Source organism: Piliocolobus tephrosceles, chromosome 6 (assembly GCF_002776525.5).
Source record: "Piliocolobus tephrosceles isolate RC106 chromosome 6, ASM277652v3, whole genome shotgun sequence".
Lineage (NCBI taxonomy): Eukaryota > Metazoa > Chordata > Mammalia > Primates > Cercopithecidae > Piliocolobus > Piliocolobus tephrosceles.
In genome coordinates, this window is record NC_045439.1 from 83,191,415 (window position 1) to 83,214,343 (window position 22,929).

The 22,929-nt window shown below is 37.4% G+C and overlaps 1 protein-coding gene and 1 pseudogene across 4 annotated transcripts in view; one reads left to right on the forward strand and one right to left on the reverse strand.

Moving 5' to 3' along the window:
- The window catches only part of NEO1 (neogenin 1), a 249,870-nt gene that overhangs the window by 109,244 nt on the left and 117,697 nt on the right, over positions 1-22,929 (forward strand). For all 4 annotated transcript variants that reach the window (XM_023193105.2, XM_023193108.1, XM_023193107.1 and 1 more), the window contains exons 6-7: positions 18,136-18,290; positions 20,035-20,155. In XM_023193105.2, the coding sequence (XP_023048873.1) occupies positions 18,136-18,290; positions 20,035-20,155 (276 nt within the window). The remainder of the gene's footprint in view (positions 1-18,135; positions 18,291-20,034; positions 20,156-22,929) is intronic.
- On the reverse strand, positions 2,751-3,898 carry LOC116418838 (annotated as a pseudogene).

Here is a 22,929-nt window from a genome sequence, read left to right on the forward strand (position 1 = left end):
CTGGAATCCTAGCTATTCAGGAAGCTGAGGCAGGAGGATTGCTTGAGCCCAGGAGTTTGAGTTCTGCCTGGGCAGCTATAGCCATATTCTGTCTCAAAAAATTTTTTAAAAAGATAGTGAATACCAAATTATGTACAAAATGAGTAGGTATTTAGAATGAGAAAAGAAAGCACAATAAATTAGTTTTTCAAAGCTGATAAACACTACAAACATTACAAAAAATCCAGAAAAAAACACTTTAAAAATATTACCTTATACACTTATGTATTGTAATAATTGTTTTTGCTGCATTTTATTTCATTGTCTCCTATGTCAGTGATTTTGTAAGTCACTTTCTATGTAAATAGAAGGCTAATTTGATCTTTTTCTCCAGTGTTTAAGATACAGTCATTTGAATATGACTCTACACCTTTGTGTCTCGGTGTTGGGTCCTGTTAGTACAGTGGGCAGAAGGAGTATTCCTGGAAGTTGTCCTATACTGAGACAGTTTAGGTATACACAAAAGTTTTGGCAAAAACCACATAAATATATCCCACTAAACCCACTAATGGTATATGTAGCTCAATTTCCTCTTGATTTCTCTTAATTATAAAAATGACTTCAGCCACTCCACCATGACCTGGCATAAGGGCAAGTCAGCATGGAAGCAGCAGCAGTCTTGATGGAGTGTGGTTAAAATAGCTTACTATTTGGTGATTCCTAATTTTTGCTGCTTCAGTATTCATGGAATATCCTTATGTCTTTATGCAAATGTGCGAGTGTTTCTGATAGATGAATCTCTTGAGGTGAAATTGCTGTATCAAAGAGTTTATACAATTTAGATTTTTGTAGATATTATTAAATTACCCTGTAAAAGATTGTATCAATTTATATCATCACCAAGATATATAAGACTGTCCATTTCTCATACACTTGCTATTTGCATATTACTTACATGAGTGAGGTTCAACATCTTTTCTCATATATTAGGAAATTCTGTGTATTTTCATTTTGTGCATGGTCTATATCTTTTACTGTTTTTTATTGGTAATTTTTTCTTATTAATTTGTTGAAACTTGTATATATTAGGGAAATTCGTTCTGTTATCTGTTTTCCCCCGTTCATTGTCTTTTTACTACATGATAATTTTTAATTATGTATACTTTTTATTTATCTATGTAGTCCTCTTGAACATACAAAAACCCCAAAACACCAAACTCTTGTTTTTCCTATTCTCTACTTTCTACTCAACACAGAAAACCTTTGTGACCCCAGAATGTGGGGGTTATTTCCCCATACACCAAGCAGTACTTCAGTGGACACCAGCTGTGTGTCCTGTAATTCAGTTCAGTTCTGACATTACCTACCTTTCTATTTTTCTAATAGAAACAGTACTACTTACTAAATACTGAGTTTATTTCATATGTATATTCTTGCCTCCTCACCATTTCCATGTGGAGATATGGCACTGAAGAGAGTGTCATATCTCACAGGTTGAGAGCTCAGGACCACCAGACTACCATCTCTCTTCAGGTGGTAGTCTCAAGTCTAGGCTTCCAGAACTTCTGACTGACTAGCTACAGATTGGGGTTCCCACGATACCCTTGTTGGGTTTTATTAATTTGCTAGAGTGGCTTACAGGGCTCAGGGAAATGCTTACTTAAATGTAGCTATTTATTATAAAGGATATTACAAAGTGTTAAATAGTATAGGGCAAGATATGTGAGAAGGGGCATGGACTTTCCATGTCCTCTCTGGGAACCACCCTGCAGGAACCTGCATGTGTTCAGCTACCTAGAAGCTCTCCTGAACCCTGTCCTTACAAGTTTCTGTGGAGGTTTCATTATGTAGGCATGATTGATTACATCATTGGCCACTGGTGATCAATTGAACCTTGAGCTCATCTCCCCTTCTGGAGTTTGGGGAACAGGGCTGAAAATTCCAACCCTCTCATGGTTGGTTCCACTGTTGATTAGCCCTCATCCAGAGGCTATCAAGTACCCCATCAAGACTTGTCATATTATAGAACAAAAGTTGCTCCTGTCACCCAGGAAATTCCAGGAGATTTAGGGGCTCTGTGTCAGGAAACCAGGATGAAGTCCAAAGACAGATTTCACAGTATCACAAGCCAATATGCTTAAATTTTCTTTTGTGGCTTCTGAGTTTGTGTCATACTTAGTCCTCCCTCCAAGATTATATTTTTTAAAAATCTCATGTCTACTTCTAGTGCTTTTATGGCAGCCTTTGGTTTTAATCATTAAATTTTTGATACATGTGAAATTTATTTTGGTATAAGAAATGAGATACAAATCCAACATTATTCTTTCCAAGTGATTACAGTTTCTAAGATTTTTTCTTGAGTTACCTATCTTTTCCCTGATTTAATGTCACTTCAATTGTATGAGAATTTTCATACATATTTGCATCTATAATTGTGCCTCCATTATTATTATTATTTTTTTTTAGAAATGCCGAGGTTATTTCATATGTACATTCTTGTCTCCCCACCATTTCCATGTCTGACCATTGCTACTACTGTGTCCTATCATAACATTCCATATACGCTTAAATCCAAGCAAATGGTGGATTTCCATCTTGAAAACTAAACAGGCATTTTGGACAACACATTTTTGGCAGTGGAACTTGGACAACATTTATCAGACATATTAGGGAAAATTCTCACTCTACATTGTGAAAAGGACAACTGTATATCAACTGTTACATAAGTGAAATAAGATGGAAAATTTTTTAAAACTGTTTAATCTATGTTCTTAAAGAGACTTTCTCCACTGCCAGAGATCTTGAATTACCTCCTGGTCAGTCATCCAGAAGCAATTCTTTATATAATTGACGAACTTGGCTTCCACTTTGGGAAGAGAGCCAGCTTTTTCTGTACTTGCTTGCGTTTTTGCTTTAATGTCTTCTACAGAACTAGGTCCTCTTGGTGTTTTTGGAGGTTTTTTTATTTTTTATTTTTTCTCCTGTTTTTTGAAGGATTCTTGATCCTTTGATCTTGGTGTTGATGGTTTTTAATCTTTTCCATTTTGGTTTGATTTTTGTGCATTTTTGGCTGGAGTGTCGCATATAGATTTCTTCACTGGAGCTTATTCTTGCCTCCTCTTCCCTCTCCACAACCCGGGTAACCTTGCTACCAGCTCCAGGGGCAGATTGCTCTCCAGATGTACCTAAGAGTTTCACGTCCTCCTCTTCTTGATCTTCTAAGCCTCTCCACCTTCCTCCCCAGCTACTAAGTGCTGTCCCCTGATATGCATGGGCCCTGAACCACACTTCAACCACAAGGCCACGGGTGGTGGTATTTCAAAGCCCCCAAGGGAAATCATTGGCTGTTCAAAGTTGCCACTATTACTTTATTTTTTATTTTGTTGTTATTATTTTTTTGAGACAGAGTCTCTCTCTGTTGCCGCGGCTGGAGTGCAGTGGTGTGATCTCAGCTCACTGCAACCTCCACCTCCTGGGTTCAAGCGGTTCTCATGCCTCAGCCTCCCAAGTAGCTGGGATTATAGGTGTGCATCACCATGCCTAGCTAATTTTTGAGTTTTTGTATTTCTAGTAGACTGGGTTTAATATGTTGGCCAGGCTGGTCTCGAACCCCTGACCTCAAGTGATCCACCCACCTCAGCCTCCCAAAGTGCTGGGATTACAGGCGTGAGTCATCATGCCCGGCCAGTTGCCAGTATTATTTTAATTCGACTGCCTTCATAATTCATCATCTCTGTATCAACAATCTGCAGTTCATCAGTAGCACCAGCCTCTTAACTGACCATTCTTAAAGATAACCGATGCTCATTTTCATCATTGGCCACCTTAAGGTGGTAATCTTTGTCAGCCTTTGGTCCACAATGAGAAACATGGTCCTCAGGCCTCGGGAGCTCATGTTCATGTCCACTGAATCTTCCATGGGGCGGTGGCACACACTTAGGTGGGAGAGAAAGCAGATGGAAATGAACAACTATTGCTTGAGAGAACAGCCATGCAAGATTCAATCAAACCAGGCCATTCTTTAATATTTTGTTTCCTTAATAAAATTACATAGTTTTCGTCCTAAAGGTTTTATACTTTACTTGTTAGGTGTATATCTCAACTATTTTATTGTTTTTGTAGCTATGAATTAGGTTTTTAGATTTACATTTTCTAATTTTTTTTGTTACGTAAGAATGTGACAACAAAAACATGTTAATCATTTATTCTGCTAGTTTACTAGAGGTTTATATTTCATTCTAATAGTTTTTCAGCTTATTCTTTTGGCTTTTATTTTTCTTTTAAAAATTATTTAAGTAATGCAGTAACATTATTAAAGAATCAAACCATATCAACAAAGTAAACCTCCTCCTTTATTGCCCCTTCCCCATTCCCACCCCTTTCCTCAGAGGATAACCGTTATTAGTTTAGTGTGTATACTTACAGGTGTCTTCAAAAGGCATTTACATACATGTACATCTAAAAATAATTTTTTCATTAGCAGTTATTGTATCTAGTTTGCTCTGCAAATTGCTTTTTGACATTATTGTATTTAAATTTCTCTCTGTACATACAGGACTATAATCAGTATTTAAATGCCCAAAAGCGATGTTTATCAAACTTTAATGTGCCTGCAAACCACCTGGAGATTTTGTTAAAATGCTGAAACCAATTCAGAGGGTTTGGGGTGGGGAAACAGAGATTCTGTATTTCTAATAAGCTCCCAGATGATGCCAGTACTGTTGGTCCTGTACTACACTTTGAGTGGGAAGGCTGTAACATATGCTTTAGACCTATTGTAGTTTGTGTAATTATTATTCCTGTTCATGAAATCATTGGAGTCCCTTCCCACTACAGATAGAGTAATGCACATTGGAATTTCTCCAGGCGAGAGAGATTTTCTTGAATGTTGTAAGTAGACAGTCGTTGCCATGATGTGTGTGGTAGGGGCGGGGGTGGATTTCTCCAACCCTTTTCCTGTATTTGTATTTTGTTTGTTTTTCTTATTTCTTTTCTTCTTTTTTTTTTTTTTTTTATTTTTATTTTTTTGAGACAGAGTCTCACTCTGTTGCCCAGGCTGCTGGAATGCAGTGGTGCAATCTCAGCTCACTGCAACCTCCACGTCCCATGTTCAAGCGATTCTCCTGCCTCAGCCTCCCAAGTAGCTGTGATTACAGGCACCCACCACCACATCCAGCTAATTATTATTATTATTGGTTGGTTTGTGGTTTTTTTTTTTTTTTTTTTGAGACGAAGTCTCGCTCTGTCACCCAGGTTGGAGTGCAGTGGCACGATTGATCTCGGTCCATTGCAACCTCCACTTCCTGGGTTCAGTCGATTCTCCTTTCTCAGCCTCCCAAGTAGCTGGGATTACAGGCACATGCCACCACACTCGGGTAATTTTTTGTATTTTTGATAAAGACGGGATTTCACCTTGTTGGCCAGGGTGGTCTTGAACTCCTAACCTCAAGTAATCTACCCGCCTCAGCCTCCCAAAATGCTGGAATTACAGGCATGAGCCACCACGCCCAACCTCTTTTTCTTATTTCATTAAATTTGCTAGGACGTGCAGTAGAATGTTGAATAGCTTCATTGATAGTTACTCTCTGATAGGAATATGAAATTGGTACAGCCTTTGGTGATATTTATCAAAATCTAAAATACAAAAACACCTTGACTTAGTTATTCCCTTTGAGAATCTGTTCTAAAATCCTTGCACATGCATACAAAGATATGTACAAGGATGCATATTGCAGCATTTACCTGTAGCAGAAAAATGAAAAGTAACCTTAAGTGTGTATTTATAGGAGAATAATTACATTGGGATATGGTCATACCATTGACCTACTATGCTGTGTATGTGGCTACATGTATACTAATATGCAATATTATTAAGAGAGAAATACAAGTTGCAGAAAATTAGTTATTGGTTGACTCAGTCTATATTTTATTTTTTAGAAGTGGGGGTCTTGCTAAGTTGCCCAGATTGTAGTGCAGTGGTATAATCATAGCTCACAGCAGCTTCGAACTCCTGGGCTCAAGGAGTCTCCTGCCTTCACCTCCTGAGTGACTGAAACTGTAGGCATGTTCCACATGCCTGGCCAATTTTTTATTTTTTTATTTTTATTTTTTGTAGAGATGGGGGTTCTCATTATGTTGCCTAGATTACAGTCTATATTTTAAAAACAAGTATGTGTGTGTGTATATGTGATGTGTTTTAAATACATAGAAAAATGTTTGGACAGTTCACACACCAAAAATATGAATAGTATTTCTCTCTAAGGAGGGTACTGATATTGACAGGTGGTTTGAAGCTTGATAAAGGGGAGGCTTTTACGTTTTCTATGTTCTGTACACCTTTTATACTGAGTAATTTTCACCTTCTTAAATTTGAAAATGATAAAAAGGAAAGTAGAGAGGTGGAGAAAAGAAAGAAAACGATACTGTCAGTTAACAGAAAAATACCAACTGTAGAACAGTAGGGAGAATCAGAGAGCAGGTAAATTCAAACCATCCAGTAGTCAGTAATTTTCTTAAATAGTCAACAAGCGTGGTAAAAAATCAAATGGTACAAAAACATATATGATATTGTTAAGAGTCTTGCCAATGCACTACAATGTAGCAGTCTCTTGTGAGGTATCACCTGGAGTTCAGAGTTCTTTGTCTCAGTTACCAAGAGAATTAAGGGGCGTGGACACAAAGGGTGAGGTTGGAGCAAAAGTTTAATAAGTGAAAGAAGAAAGCTCTCCACAGCAGAGAGGAGGGGACTCAGAAGAGGGCTGCCGTTTTTACAGTTGAATGCGGAGGCTTTTTGTAAGAAACCGTTAAGGGCTGGGCATGCCATTTACATAAGGTGCAAATTTCTGACAGCTCCACCCCGTCCTCCTAATGCACACGCAGGCCCTTAGCTTGAGTTATTGCACATTGCTTTGTTCCCCTTGATGCGCATGTGTCAGGAGACAGGATTTTCCATTATGGGCATGTCTGGGCAAGTCACCTATGTAGCCTTTCTTACCTGTGTGGCTGTGGACATGTCTTAGGCAAGCCCCCCTATGCAGGTTCCCTTATCTGTGCCTGCAGCTTGATTTTTCAGGTGGTTCTGTTTGAAATAATTCAGCTGAGGACCCACCCTAACTGCCTACCTTACCGGGTTATTCCTTTATCCTCTCTCAGTACTGTGATACCACCTCCCATACCTGCTATGATGGCTCCTCGCTAAAAACAGAAAACAGCGGCTGTGCGCGGTGGCTCACGCCTGTAATCCCAGCACTTTGGGAGGCCGAGGTGGGCGGACCATGAGGTCAGGAGATCGACACCATCTTGGCTAACACGGTGAAACCCCATCTCTACTAAAAATACAAAAAATTAGCCGGGCGTGGCGGCGGGCGCCTGTAGTCCCAGCTACTCGGGAGGCTGAGGCAGGAAAATGGCGTGAACCCGGGAGGCGGAGCTTGCAGTGAGCCGAGATCGCGCCACTGCACTCCAGCCTGGGTGACAGAGCGAGACTCCGACTCAAAAAAACAAAACAGAAAATAGCAAGTGTTGGTAAGGATATGGAGAAATTGGAACCCTTTTGCACTTTTGGTACAGCGAAAAGCATAGTCGCTGGTAAAAAGTATGGTGGCTTCTTAAAAAATGAAAAACTAGAGCCGGGCGCGGTGGCTCAAGCCTGTAATCCCAGCACTTTGGGAGGCCCGAGACGGGCGGATCAGGAGGTCAGGAGACCCAGACCACCCTGGCTAACACGGTGAAACCCCGTCTCTACTAAAAAATACAAAAAACTAGCCGGGCGAGGTGGCGGGCACCTGTAGTCCCAGCTACAGGCTGAGGCAGGAGAATGGCGTAAACCCGGGAGGCGGAGCTTGCAGTGAGCTGAGATCGGGCCACTGCACTCCAGCCTGGGCGACACAGCGAGACACTGTCTCAAAAAAAAAAAAAAAAAAAAACTAGAATTAGCATTTGAACTAACAGTTTCTCTTCTGGCATGTTACCAAACTGAACTTCCATCTGCTCACCCAGTGCAGCAAAGCTAAACACTGACATTGGGATTACAGCAAGAGAAACAGAGATGTTTATTGTAGGGCACCAAACGAGGAGAATCCGGTAGCTCATGCTTAAGACATGAACTCTCCAATGGCTTGCAAGCAGGAGTTTACGAAAGCAGGGGAAAATTTCAGGAATGTAGAAGTTACAGGCAAAATCATAAGGCAATACATGGAGGTTTGGTTTGGCCTGCAAAGGCAGGAAATCTTGAAGTGGGATTTACAGGTCATAGGTAGATTTTCTGATTTGCAGTTCATTAAGGGAGAGAAGTTTTGTTTTAAAATTTGAGGGTCAGCAGAAAAGAATATTAGCTCTGGCTCATGGGTGTGACTTTTCCCAAGTCCCTCAGGAAGAACTTTAGGACAAAGATGTTCAGTCCTCAGCTCCCCCTTATCTGAGGTTTACATGCCAACACGTCCATTTGGTGGGATTCAAGTTTCTGAAAAACAAGCCAGGGACATGTGTTAAGATGTTACCTTTAGTTTCTATAGGGAACCAAACATCCCACCACTCTAACTTCCTTGGCTATTATTTTAAGCTGCTATTACCCTCTTGCTTATCAAGTTGCCCATTTGCTTCTCAGGGCCAGCTAGGTGCCTGGAACTTCTCTTGAAGGAACTCAAGATTTTCCTTTATTTCCGTGCTGGGGGCCGGGGAGGCCTATAGGCCCCTCAGGGGTGCTCCATCTCAGGTGCATGTTCTAAAGAATTGAAAGTAGGGTCTCAGAAATATATTTCTACACCCATATTCACAGCTGCATTATTCACAATAACTGAAACATGGAAACAACCCAAGTGTACGATGATGAATGAATGGATAAGTTAGATGTTGTATATACATACAATATTGAGACATCAAGCAAAGATTGAGTATGTTTAACCTTGTTAAAGAAGTGGAGCCTATATTTAATAAAGGTTTTTGTGAATTTTTCAAAATAAAAGTTAATATATAGAGTACAGTTTTTCAAAGAGCTTTAGACCCTAAGACTCCAAGTTTGAGGAATACTGCATTAGAATTAAATCATGTGATCACAGAGCTAACATGTAAACATGAGCACAAATGTTGGTGCTGAAATTTCATGTTCATTAAAATTTTACATCATCATAAACATTTAAAAGCAAAATTTAAAATTCATGCAGAAAGTCAGACATTCAAGAGTGGACTTAGGAGAAACAACACAAAACATTGAATCCTTAAGAAACTTGAGAATCCTTGAAAAAAATTCTAATATGCATTAGCACCTATTATGGTTTAGGCCCCTGGGATTTCGATAGTAAATAGGACAGTCAAGGGCTAGAAACAGGGAAAAGTGAGGGACTGTGTGTCGGGAAATGCTTCTTTAAGGAAATACTTTTTTTTTTTTTTTTTGAGATAGCGTCTCCCTCTGGTGCCGAGGCTGGAGTGCAATGGCACAGTCTCGGCTCACTACATCCTCTGCCTCCCAGTTGATTCTCCTGCCTCAGCCTCCCAAGTAACTGGGATTATAGGCATGCACCACAGCATCCGCCTAATTTTTGTATTTTTAGTAGAGATGGGGTGTCACCATGTTGGCTAGGTTGGTCTGGAACTCCTGACCTCCAGTGATTCACCTGACTTGGCCTCCCAAAGTGCTAGGATTATAGGCATGAGCCACCGTGCTGACCAAGAAGTACTTTTAATTAGGATCAGATGGATGAGTGCCTGTTAACTAAATTGAAGGCCAGGGTAAGGAAAAAACAATGAGACTAGGGGCAGGATTGGGATGAAAGGAGAGAAATAGAATTTCATAGTCAAGTGGAAACATTGTTATAATATTACTTCAGTTATGATGTCACCTGTTTCTCCTGGAGGTTAAGGAGAAGCCTGTTCACCTTCATTGGAATGGGAAGCTTTCTCAAGAAATGTCAGAGGATTCAAATATATTCCTGCTTTGTTAGTTGAATCAGTACCAATAGCAAATTTGTGATTAGACTGTCAAACAAAATCCCTGAAGGGATTTCACACTGTTATATGCTTGGTTTTTATTTGTTGGGTTTTTTTGTTTTTGTTTTTGTTTTTAACAATGTAGATGTAAATTTGTGAATTACAGAAAAGCAGTTTTAACATGAAATGGACAAAATTGATTTCTTTCTCTGCTTACAGAGCTTAATAAGAATCTCAATCCATAAACCTTTAAAATGAAACAATAGAAACTCCAACAATTCAGAGCTAATGTAAATGAAAATGGTTATCTTCCAAATCATAGCATAATAAAGTAACCTTGAAACATTGGCGTTAGCACTATATTGTTTTCTATTTTAATTAAATGGCAATTTTCAGCATTATGTAACAGGTGATGGAATTAAGTGATGTTTCTAGTAAAAGAATTTTGCAAGTATAATATATTTTAGTATTAAATTATACTTGTACATTTAGCAATTAAAATTATTCTTGAAATGATGATGGCATTTGAAGGGATAGGGAGCTGTCAAAGAGGATTTAAAGCTTAATTATCTCTTTGGTAACAAAATGCATAATCTTCCATTACAACACTTATTTTCTTATGGTAATTGACTCATTTGTTCTCTGGTTATCAATTTAACTTCCCAACCACAAACATGTGCTCTTACATTGTGTTTAATTGGTGTGAATACTATCTACAGAGTAGTTAAAATCCAGAGAACATTTTAAGGGCATTATTTTATAATTGATGAAAGGGAAAGTAATGATTAATTGAACATTGCTTATGATGGTTTTTTTTCTAATAGTCTGTGAAAGTCTGTTTACTAAAAATGCATACTGAAATAATCCGCCCCCCTCCCCCCCCCCTTTTTTTTTTGAAGAGGATTTTGCTGTGTTTTCCAGAGTAATTACTTACTCCTGCCCTAGGGGGAGCCTCAGTTCTTTCAGTTCTTTAGACTCAAGGAATATGTTAATTCCTTGGAAACATGGCACCTTAGTAGTTAAGAGTATAGGCTTTGAAGATAGAAAAAAAATTAGTATGCTGTCATTTACAATCTAAATAAGAGGAGTGGGGACAAATTGTGGGTGTGGGTATATGCTTATAATTTTCATAATGGAATAATAAACTATAAATTTACCAATAGGGTAAAGGAGGAAATAGGATGAGAGAAACAGGGTTAGAAGGTACGTAGGTTTGTTTGAATATACCTTGTCTTTATAGATTTAAACATTTACAAAGTAGTTCCTGAAAATGGAAAGTAAAATGAAACAGGTGACTCCAAAGATATATCCAGTTGGTAATATAGCCACATAGAAAATTACAATTCTAAGTAAATTCTAAGTATGTGGAATTATAATTCCATATAAATTTAAAATTGTAATTGGACTATAATGCACCTAGTGGGATTTACTCTAAGGACAAAACTGCAAAAAATCTTAAGTTGTTTTCTGTTGTCGTATTGTTGGTACAAATGTTTATTCGGAGACCATGGGTGTAGGATAAAGTAAATGAGTAATTATGTTAGTGTCATTGAGAACAGAGATTTTTGGCTTGAGAGGAAAATACAGATGTAAAATTAAGAAGATTCAGCTAAAACCTACAGTCTTAGACTTAACTGGAAATATTAGTAGAAATTCATGATGAAGTTTATACTTAAAAAATACAGAATTGCTGACTTTGTCCACAAAAAGGGCCTCAGAGCAATGACCATAAACTGAAGACCAGTAGAGTCGTGTGAAAAAGGACTCAGGAGCTTTCACTGTGTTCAGATTTCCTCCATTGGTCAAATATGGGATAGTTTAAGAATCAAAAGAATAATAAATTCAGTAAATTGAAACTAACCAAATATATCTTAAACTAAGGGCGTTTAATACTTAAACGAATAATCCTCAGCAATCACCTTTGGGAGAGGATATTAGAAAACCAGCTCACTGTTTTGAAAACGTAAGTGAAGGGGAAAAAAAATCAAGCATTTATTCTGCCCCTTTTCAAAGCACTGTACTTTAGGATAACCAAATAATTGTGGGGTTGTCCTAATAATTGAGGGGATATAATAATAAGTAATATAAGGGATATTTCTCTTTATAGAATGAGTGATAGAATAAGAGTGTTACTATTTTGCACTGCCCGATGGGCAGTGATAACCAAAGGCTGTTAATATCACCAAAAGACAGATAGACACACATGATGAACCTCCTGATAGATGCACATGGAACTGCCTATAAAGTAGTGTCGGGTGGGGGGTGGGGTGGGGAACTAGCCTGACTCCAATCAAGGTTCTACATTTATCTGTGAGCTTTCAGAAATAACATGTTAAATACCACTATGGCAATGTAGTCAGCAAAAGACAGATTGCAGGGAAACCTTATAATACAAATGACTTGGTTTCTTAAACAAATTTCAAATAAAAGATAAAGAGGAATCTGTAGATGCAAAAAAAAAAACAAAAAACACCATAAGAAACAAATTAACACCAGTGAATGCATCTTGTTTGCCCAATTGGAATGAAGTAGATCATTTTTAAGAACACAGAGGCCAGATGCAGTGGCTCACGCCTGTAATCCTAACACTTTGGGAGGCTGAGGTAGGAGGATCACTCAAGCCCAGGAGTTTGAGACTAGCCTGGGCAACATAGTGAGACCTCCTCTGTACAAAAAAATCAAAAAATTAGCTGGGGTGTGGTAGTGTGTACCTGTAGTCTCAGCTACTTGAGCGGCTGAGTCAGGAGGATTACTTGAGTCTGGGAAGTCTTGGCTGCAGTGAGCCAGGATCACACCACTGCACTCCAGTCTGGGCAACAGAGTGAGAACATTGGCCAATTAGTGAAATGTGAATACCAACTGGATAATAGGTGATATTAAGAAATTATTATTGTTGTTATTGTTATTATTATTTGAGACAGAGTCTTGCTCTGTCACCCAGGCTAGAGTGCAGTGGCACAATCCTGGCTCGCTGCAACCTCTGCCTCCTGGGTTCAAGCGATTCTCCTGGCTCAGCCTCCCGAATAGCTGGGACTACAGGCATGAGCCAGCATGCCTGGCTAATTTTTGTATTTTTAATAGAGACAGGGTTTTGCCAAGTTGACCAGGCTAGTCTTGAACTCCTGACCTCAGGTGATCGCCCGCCTCAGCCCCACTAAGTGCCAGGATTACAGGTGTGAGCCACCGCACCCGGCCAGTAAATTATTTTAGATACCAGCCTGATAGTGGTATCATGGTTATGTTTAGAAATGAGAGTTCTTGGGTTATAGAGGTACTCAAATGTTTATATGTGAAATAATGTAATACCTGGAGTTTGCTTTCAAAATAATGTGTGTGGGGTAGAGGTTGGGAATGGAATGGATTAAGGCATAGATGAATCAGTATTGACCATGACTTGATAATTGTTGAATCAACATAATAGGTACATGGGATTTATTCTATCCTCTTAAATAAAAAGTTTTTTAAAAGAATATAGGTTTTGGAGTCAGACTGCCTAGGTTCAAATTCCAGATCTGTCACTGACTAAGCCTTATGCTATGGAGTTAGCTTCTCTGTGTATTAGTGTCCTTGTCTATAAAATGGAAATAATATAATAATAACTACATAATAGAATTGTTGTGAGAACTAAATGGTTATAAGTGGAAAGCACTTATGAATGTTACTTTTGCTGTGTTAATTATCACACATCAAAGATATATGTTAAAGTTATAAATCATTGGCTAAAGATCTTAGTGTACTTAGGAATAGTGTAGTTGAATTCCTTATTTAGTAACCCAGGGATTTGAAACCCACGTTTAGTAAAATGTCCAGTGGTAGAACCAGAACTCAATTTTATGTCTCTTGACTCCTAGCCTTTACAACTGCTTTACAGTAAATAATTATCAAAGAATATCCAAAAATCAAAAGACAAAAGTTTTACAAATTTAGTTAAATGATATAATGACTTTTAATGATAATTCATGAGTCAGGCAGCACCTCATCTAAAGAACAGAGATGAGCACTATACTGGGCAGGCAGAACAGTTGGTTTTTGCAGGGTAACTTGAGGAGGAACAAAGAAACAAAGTGGATTGGTTAACATCAGTTGCTTCAGATTACTTTCTTTTTTTCTTTTTAGTTTGTGATTGGTTTTCTTTTCTTTTTTTATTATTATTAATACTTTAAGTTCTAGGGTACATGTGCATAACGTGCAGGTTTGTTACATATGTATACATGTGCCATGTTGGTGTGCTGCACCTATCAACTCGTCAGCACCCATCAATTCATCATTTATATCAGGTATAACTCCCCAATGCAATCCCTCCCCCCTGCCCCCTCCCCATGATAGGCCCCATTGTGTGATGTTCCCCTTCCCGAGTCCAAGTGAGCTCATTGTTCAGTTCCCACCTATGAGTGAGAACATGCGGTGTTTAGTTTTCTCTTCTTGTGATAGTTTGCTAAGAATGATGGTTTCCAGCTGCATCCATGTCCCTACAAAGGACGCAAACTCATCCTTTTTTATGGCTGCATAGTATTCCATGGTGTATATGTGCCACATTTTCTTAATCCAGTCTGTCACTGATGGACATTTGGGTTGATTCCAAGTCTTTGCTATTGTGAATAGTGCCGCATATGTTTATTGCAGATTACTTTCATTGTAAGGGTCAAAGCAGAAGGGACTTTCTTATGATGGCTAAAAGTGTCCCATTTGGGGATTTGACACACAAACTCTCCTGATTTCTCAGAAGGTCATGTAAATAACTGAGGTTCAGTTCGGTGATGTGCAACTTTAGCATGAGTGACTTCACTTTGGTTCAGTCTGTTTGATTTGATCTGTAGAGTAGAAGCTCAGTCCATATTAGTAGCCTCCCATAAATTTTATTTAACACAAGTAAGCTTAAGTAACCTTGTTCTAAATAGAAAGACTCACAATTGCAAACATGCTCGGTTTTCCTGCATCTAAAATGTATTGCAGTTCAGATGAAAACTCCAAGTTCTTGTTTGTCTGTTTACTTTGAGAAGGAGCAGACAAACTTAACATAAGATGAGTCTAAATTTATCTGGGGGGTGGAACACTAAACAAACATGTTAGAAAAATTTTGAGGAAATAAAGGAAGAATATTTGTTCCACCATATATTATAACATATTGCATAGTTATAATAATTTTATGGTTCTGGCCCAGGAATAGACAGATGGATGAAACCAATTAGTGTCCTGAAATAAACCCCCAAGAGTACACAGATTTTAGTATTAAATCTTTCAAATCAGTCATTCTTTTTGGAATGACTGATCTTGCCACTTAGATACATGTAAAGCTGGATACTTAGTAAGTCTAGATTGTTTTGTAGAAATAGAAGAAGACCATACAAGTGAATATTGTTACAGTACAGAAGAAGGGAAAGCCTTTGGAGTAAAAATAGTGAAATACAGATGCTAAAATGGAGAAGACTTATACATTTTACCATATGAAAACATAAAACTTTGTTACAATAGATGCCTTAAGTTAAAAACAGAAGAGGAAACAAATATTGGCAGCATGAAGATAAGGGGTTCATAGCTTACTGTATTAGTCAGGGCCCAGTTAGGAGCCAGAAACTATACTAGGCATTTTTGAACAGAGAAAATTTAATATAAAGAATTATTAATGGCCAGTTGTGGCTCACACCTGTAATCCCAGCACTTTGGGAGGCCGAGGCAGGTGGATCACCTGAGGTCAGGGGTTCGAGACCAGCCTGGCCAACATGGTGAAACCCCATCTCTACTAAAAATACAAAAATTAGCCAGGCGTAGTGGTACATGTCTGTAATCCCAACTACTTGGGAGGCTGGGGCACGAGAATCGTTTCAATCTGGGAGGCGGAGATTGCAGTGAGCCAGGATCATACCATTGCACTCCAGCCTGGGCAATAGAGCAAGACTCCATCTCAAAAAAAAAAAAAAAGAATTATTAACTATTAAAATCTGCTTACGAAAAGAGGGCAAAATAGGACACTAAAGAATACAAAAGTAGTAAATATAGGGATTAGCTATGACTACCTCTTGAGCTGAGGGAGAGAATCCGAAAATCAGGAAGACTGTTGCTCAGACCTTGTTGGAGACAGTGTAGCTGCTGCCAAAGGACATAGCTATGGGCCAAAGCTGGGGCACAGGAAATCCCCTGCTGGGAGGCCTCAGAGCTGGTGTGCAGAAGACACCTGCTGGGGTGCTGTGGGCTGGACAGATGATAAGCAGAAAGTTGCCCACTAGGATGACATGAGTTGGAGCTGGTGTACAGGACCCTAGCCAGTGGGATGCAGTGTGTCAGAGCTGGTGCACAGAAAGCCACATGCTGGAGTAAGCTAGAGAAACTTACAAGAGGGTGATCATTATTGGGTCTTTCACAATCAGCCTCACCATAGGAGCAAAAAGAAGAGCATCCTCCAATCTGAAAATTAAGCCCATCACTCTGCTTTGCTGTGCAGTGTTTCCCTAGTGCTGTTAACAAAGCACCAGCTGACAAAAGTCCACATCCACTACTGCAAAGAAGGACAGGTTTGGAGCTGAGAGCCTTGAAATAATAACTCTCATTATGCAAAAAGCTCTTATATATAGATAAGAAAATTATAACTACTCTAATTGGAAAAATGGCAGCATATTTATATACATAATTCACAAAAGAATAAATATAAATGGCTTGTCATTGTTTGAAAGAATCAAGTCAAATTCGCTATTAATAGATTTCCCTGATTTCATCTTGTTGTACAGATTTATGTTTTCTGGATCTTCCATCACTGTGAATGTATGTTGTTTCTTAAGATTATACATGATTTCCCTCCTTGGGGGAGGTTCTGCTTGCCTGGGGTTCTACCTCCTCTCTGTACTGTTGTTCTTCATTTACCTAAGTTATATAGCTAGTTTAGATTTCTCTCCAGGGCCTGCTCTAGACAGTGCAATGGGTTAAAAAAGTTCTTTTTTAAAAAAGGAAAAGGAGATTGGAAAGACGTAAATAAAACTGTCTCTACTCACAGACAAGCATGATTGTCTATGTAGATAATCCCCAAACTGTATTTACAGAAGCTGATACAACTCATAATGAGAGAATTTAGGATGGCCACAGGATAAAAGGTTAATACACATAAATCAGTTTCATTCCTACATACTAGCAGAGAACAACTGGAAATTTTTAAAAATTTAAAGTACCACTTAGAATAGCATCAAAAATATTTGAAATACCTAGGTATTTATCTAACAAAGCATGAATGAGATTTGCTTACTGAAATCTATAAAACATTTATGAAAGAAATCAGACTTAGAGAGACAAACCTGTGTTCAGGGAAAAGAAGACAATATTTTTAAGATGTCAAGTTGCCACAAATTCAACACAATCCCAATCAAAATCCCAGCAGGCTGGGCAGATTTTAGGTCAACTGTAAATAAAGCTGCTGTCATTGCCATTGTTGTTGTTATTTCATAGAAATAGCCTGCAATGGAGTTTGCTGCTTTGTGATGTAGGGAGTTCCTGTCATTCACACTTTTCAAACATGGATCATTAAGACCCTTTGTCAAGGATGTCATACAGGAAATGACATCATTCGGTAGGATGCTGGACTAGATGATCTACTTCAACCCTTCTAATTAAAAATATTGTGATCTATTATTTGTAAGTCAGCAATTTACAACTGTGGGGCATGTGGAAAGGGAGCTACTGGAATATTCAGACTTTTTCAAATATAATTATCCTTTCTCCATGACCCTGGAAAACCATTGCATATAATGAGGGGTCTTAGTAATAGGAGTGTGTTGCACGAGTGAGCTGTTTAAGGACTCTAATGTGACGTTTGTTTTACTTTTTGTTGTTGTTGTTCTTATCAAGCTGACTGAAAAAGAAAGTTTTATCAATCTTTTCAACCTTTGAATTCTAATTATAGCTCTTAGATAATTGTATAAATCTTAGGGAAGTAGTCTTTAATATTTATTTTTAGACATTTTAAATTTCTCCAATATAGTCAACTTAGTAAATAATTCCAAATAAGGAAACTCAGAAATTATCTTTTAAAACAGTTAGTTGTACCAGCAAATCATTTTTTAGAGATAATTATATTCCTAATATGTATTTTTATTATATATTTATGTTATGCTGTTCCAAAAATATGTGGAAGTTTCAAATAATGAGTAAAAATCCTGTGGATTTTATGATTTAAAAAATTGGTTGAAATATGAATAGCTGACTAGTTCTGTTTTCATTAATGTCTTAATTTCCTTTTTTATTTTAAAGCTCAACCTGAATTCCTGAAGCAACCTACTAATATATATGCTCACGAATCTATGGATATTGTATTTGAATGTGAAGTGACTGGAAAACCAACTCCAACTGTGAAGTGGGTCAAAAATGGGGATATGGTTATCCCAAGTGATTACTTTAAGATTGTAGTAAGTATTTTTCAAAGAAGTATGTTTATTTCTGTAACCTTTAGAGATTTTTAAATGTAGTCACCAAGAGCTTAGTTATCTTATATATACTAGTTTATGTGCTGCAAGTGAAATAGAAAAATTCACATAGAATATAATGTCTTCATTGGCTGAAGAGAAAGCTGAGCCCAGAAATATTTCGGTAGCTTATGTAAGATCACATAGCAAGGCAGTGGCTTACCTAAGCCTAGTGTCTAGACTCTTACTTGAACACACTGGCACTCTGAAACACAGCTGTCACCATTTTCTGGCAGATGATTAGCACACACGTGTGTGTGTGTGTGTCCCCAGTTGTCTCCACAGCTCTCTGTTCAAGAAGCAGAAATCTTTCCACACTTCCCCTTGAAGTGTGGAAAGATGATCCTTTTGAAAAACATAATATGTAAGAATGCAACTGACTATACAAAGCTTAACCTTAAATCATATACTGATGCCAGACCCTTCAAAATAAGGGTGACCCAGTGTCAGACAATTGTTGTCGCAATAGTTACAAAGATTCTTTTTTAAAAATGCATTTAAAAAGTGTCAAATGTATTTAAGAACACTCAGCCATAATTGCTTTTTACTATACTTTATATATAGTAAATGCTTTGTAGATATTACCTACTAATATTATCATCAATATCTAACATTTTAGTAATAGATTTATCCAGCTTTAGTAATAAAGATTAATGACATACCTTGAGATCTATACATGACATTCATAAAAATGATCAGAACTGTAGTTGTTAAAGACATAATATCTCATTACAAATTTGTCATACAAGTAATTCATTCTTAGAAATATACTTTCTGTTTTTGAAATGCATGATCTCCTGTTACAAAAAGTAATTCACAAGTATTTAACATTATAAAGCAATCTCTTATAGCTAAAATAGTCTTTTAAAAATCAATATTTGGAAACTTTAGAAAATTTTTAAACCATATTTATTATACCAATAACAATAGTTAATTTTTTTTTTTTTAAGATAGGGTCTCACTCTGTCACCCTGGCTGGAACGCAGTGGTATGATCATAGCTCACTGCAGCCTCAAACTCCTGGGCTTAAGCAATCCTTCTGCAAACCTGGGTAGCTGGAACTACAGGCCTGCAGTACCATGATCAGCCAGTTTTGTATTTTTTATAGAGATGGAGTCTCACTCTGTTGCTCAGTCTGGTCTTCAGCTCCTGGGCTCAAGTGATCCTCCTGCCTCGGCCTCCCAAAGTGCTGGGATTACAAATGTGAGCCACTGCTCCTGGACCAATAATAATAGTTGACATTCATATAGTACTTTTTCATTTAAGGAAAGCTCACGTGGCTTCATTGAATTTACTATAGTCTAATCTGTTAGTACTATTGATATTATAGTCTTAGGAAAAAATAATACCTTAAATTCACAAATTGGACTTAACTATGGTCAGATGGTATTAGCGTGCCAGATCTTTTTCCAAGCAAAAGTGTAAGTTTGCAAACAGTGAGAGTATGACTTTCCATGCGTTCAGTTCTTCATTGTGAATGACAAGTACGTACTCATCTATTCAGTTAAATTGGTACTTTGTCAATGCTTTAGTATGAGATTAACGGGTGCTTAGATGGATAATATGTAATAATTGAATCATAAAAACTTTACTTGTTTTTTTCCTCTCCAAAAAGCATATTTTTGAGATTTTGATCTGGTATTTCTCAATTAAATCATGAAATTTTATTTATGCTTTTCTTCTTCAGAAGGAACATAATCTTCAAGTTTTGGGTCTGGTGAAATCAGATGAAGGGTTCTATCAGTGCATTGCTGAAAATGATGTTGGAAATGCACAAGCTGGAGCCCAACTGATAATCCTTGAACATGGTAAGAGGGGCTGAAGTAGTCAGATGATAGAGGCTGTGTGCTTGATGAACGAGCGCCCATGAGTCCAAATAACTCATGATCGATGACCCACTAGTCAAGGCCAATATGTGGCATAACTGAGAGAAAAAGAATAGCAGTCTGAATCATTTATATTACATAAAATTACCAAGAAGCACAATTTTGGATAATGTTGAAAAGAAATTTTTACTAAGAAAAGAAAAACTGAATATTATAGTCTTAATAAATTAATTTTTTAAAGAATTTAGTCATCTTAATCTCACAAATATATTTCTGTCCTATAAAGAAAAACTTCTTTTTTCCCCCAATTCTATGCACTTTTATTAACACACTTACAAAAAATAGCATTCAAACACTGAGGAAACTAAATAACTTTGGAAGCAGAGCTCATTGTTTTCTGCTTACATAGAAGTGACGATTCTGGGCTGTTGGCACCAAATAGCCGACACTCATAAAACCCTGACTACTATACATCAAACATAAGTTAAAATCATAGGCACAAGTTTATCAGATCCACATTTCTTAGAAAAACTTAGTATTTATTTTGCATTGAAATTTTTACTTTTTCCAGAATACGATTAATTTACCTTTTCTGATTACCACCAAAAAACCAAGTTTATTATTTATAACGATGAAAAGTATAAAGAAAAAAAATCCATCCTGTATCTCAAATTAGGGAACCCAAACTGTAATTTGAGCAGGGGTTTAATAGAAGGAATTAACGTTGATATTGGGATTGGAGTAACAAAAGTTTGACTAGTAAGAAGTAAAGAGAACTCTAGACAATGTAAGAATGGCAACTGTCAGGAGCAACTAGAACCCCTACGTCTGAGATAGAGCCCTCAGGAAGAGGCCTCTCTTTTTAAGGTTGAGGTCCAGACCCTGTTGGAGACGGTATAACTTACTGGATGGCAGAGAAGTTGATATGGTGTTTTGCTCTCTAAACTTGCTCAAAATCTCCTTTCTGGAGGGTTAGGGAAAGCTGCTCATAGAGCAGTGTCTCACTGGAGGCATTCTGCTACAAAACCACCCAGTGGATCAGGTATAAGGGGAAGCTGCTGGCTATAGGAGCCTGCCAAGGTAGTACACTAGAACCAGGAAGGAAACGCCTTTCTTCTGTACTGTATCTCCATTGCCTTCTTATTGATAAAGTTTAATACATATGCCAGCTGGCAAAGGAAAAGTATATAAAGGACATGGCTCTGTTTCTGCAGCATAGGCAATGAAATCAGAATTTGAAGCTGAGAGGCAGTAAATTGATAACTGGTACACACTGCAAATCCTACCACCTGGATATACTGTGTATGGTTTTATAATTTCCTGTTTTCTTGCAACAGCATTGCTGTGTACATCTTTCTGTGTCAACAGTTGATCTGCATCAATATTGTTTATTATTAAATAGTGTATATATATACACTCTGTTTTATGTAACAGATTATATATTGGTTAACATTTAGATTGTCACCTGTTTTTTCCTACTATAAACAATGATGTATTGAACTTGTTATGTGATTATTATACTAAATTACTAGAAGTTGAATTATTGGATAACAGTTCTGTGTTAAGTTGATAAGGGTATTTGTTGGGTGCATTATTTATTTGTTTTAGCAACTAAAACATTTTTCGTTTTGAGCATTTCTCAAAAATACCTGAAAACGATGCCACTTTAGAGATCTGATCTTTTATTCAAGTCAAATACAATCAGGTATTGATGTGCCTCCTGGAAGAATTTCTCTGATGATTGTAGTTTGGCCAGGGAAGCTAATTGGCAAAGATGGCCCCTACTCTGGCTTTTCACTAACATGGCATATATATAGGATTTTTATGTGCTGTTTTTTGAAAACTATACTTGAGAGTACTGTTACAGAAAAGCATAAAATATTAGAACTGCTTTTTTTCTTCTTAGGTTTATATATACCCTCCCCTGTTTATTGGAAATGATTTTAGTAGAAGCATGCCATTTTTCCATCTTGGTGAAATTCCTGAGTACAATTACCAAATAAGGCACTAGCCGAATTAGTGAAGTAGATAGGCTTATTTCTTTTTACTTGCAGCAGTGACTTTTCTTAGTAAACCTCATGGCTATTTGGGATATATTTATTTACATGGTACTAAGCAAAGGCATTTCAGTATATTTGTGTTTGAGATTACTGTTACAAATCTAACTTTAATAGTAGAAATGGTAAGTATGCCAGGAAGTTCCCAAACTAATCCTAATTGGGCTTTCCTCTGAAAATATTTAGATAGTGTAAAAATTGTAGTCATAGTGTATTTGCTTCTCTCTTTTTGATAATAGTGTTTTATGAACTGATGAAATTTTTTAGTGTCGTTATTGGGCATGCATTAAAGATGCATAGATTATAAGAAGAGTGTCGTGTTTTCTATTTTGCTGTTTTAATTTGCAAGATAAATATTTATGCAGGAAAGCTAAAAGAAGGAATACAGTAACTTATTAGATCTGAGTTCTGCTTTTTTAGAGTTTACAATTTAATAAGGGATGTAAGAGATGTATACAACTTGAATACCAGTCCAGATGCATAAATAAAGCAGCATATAGTTCAGAAGAGAGGAATTCTGTCTGTGTTATCAGGGAATTTTTTCGTGTAAGATGTCCCCTTTGTAATAGGCCTTGAATTGTAAGATTTCTAGATGTTGATTCAAAGGAAGATCTGGATCAGTATGGAAATACAATAGAAGACCTGTTCCTATAGGAAGGTAGCCTTTAACAGCAGGATAGGATCAGATTGCATGATTAT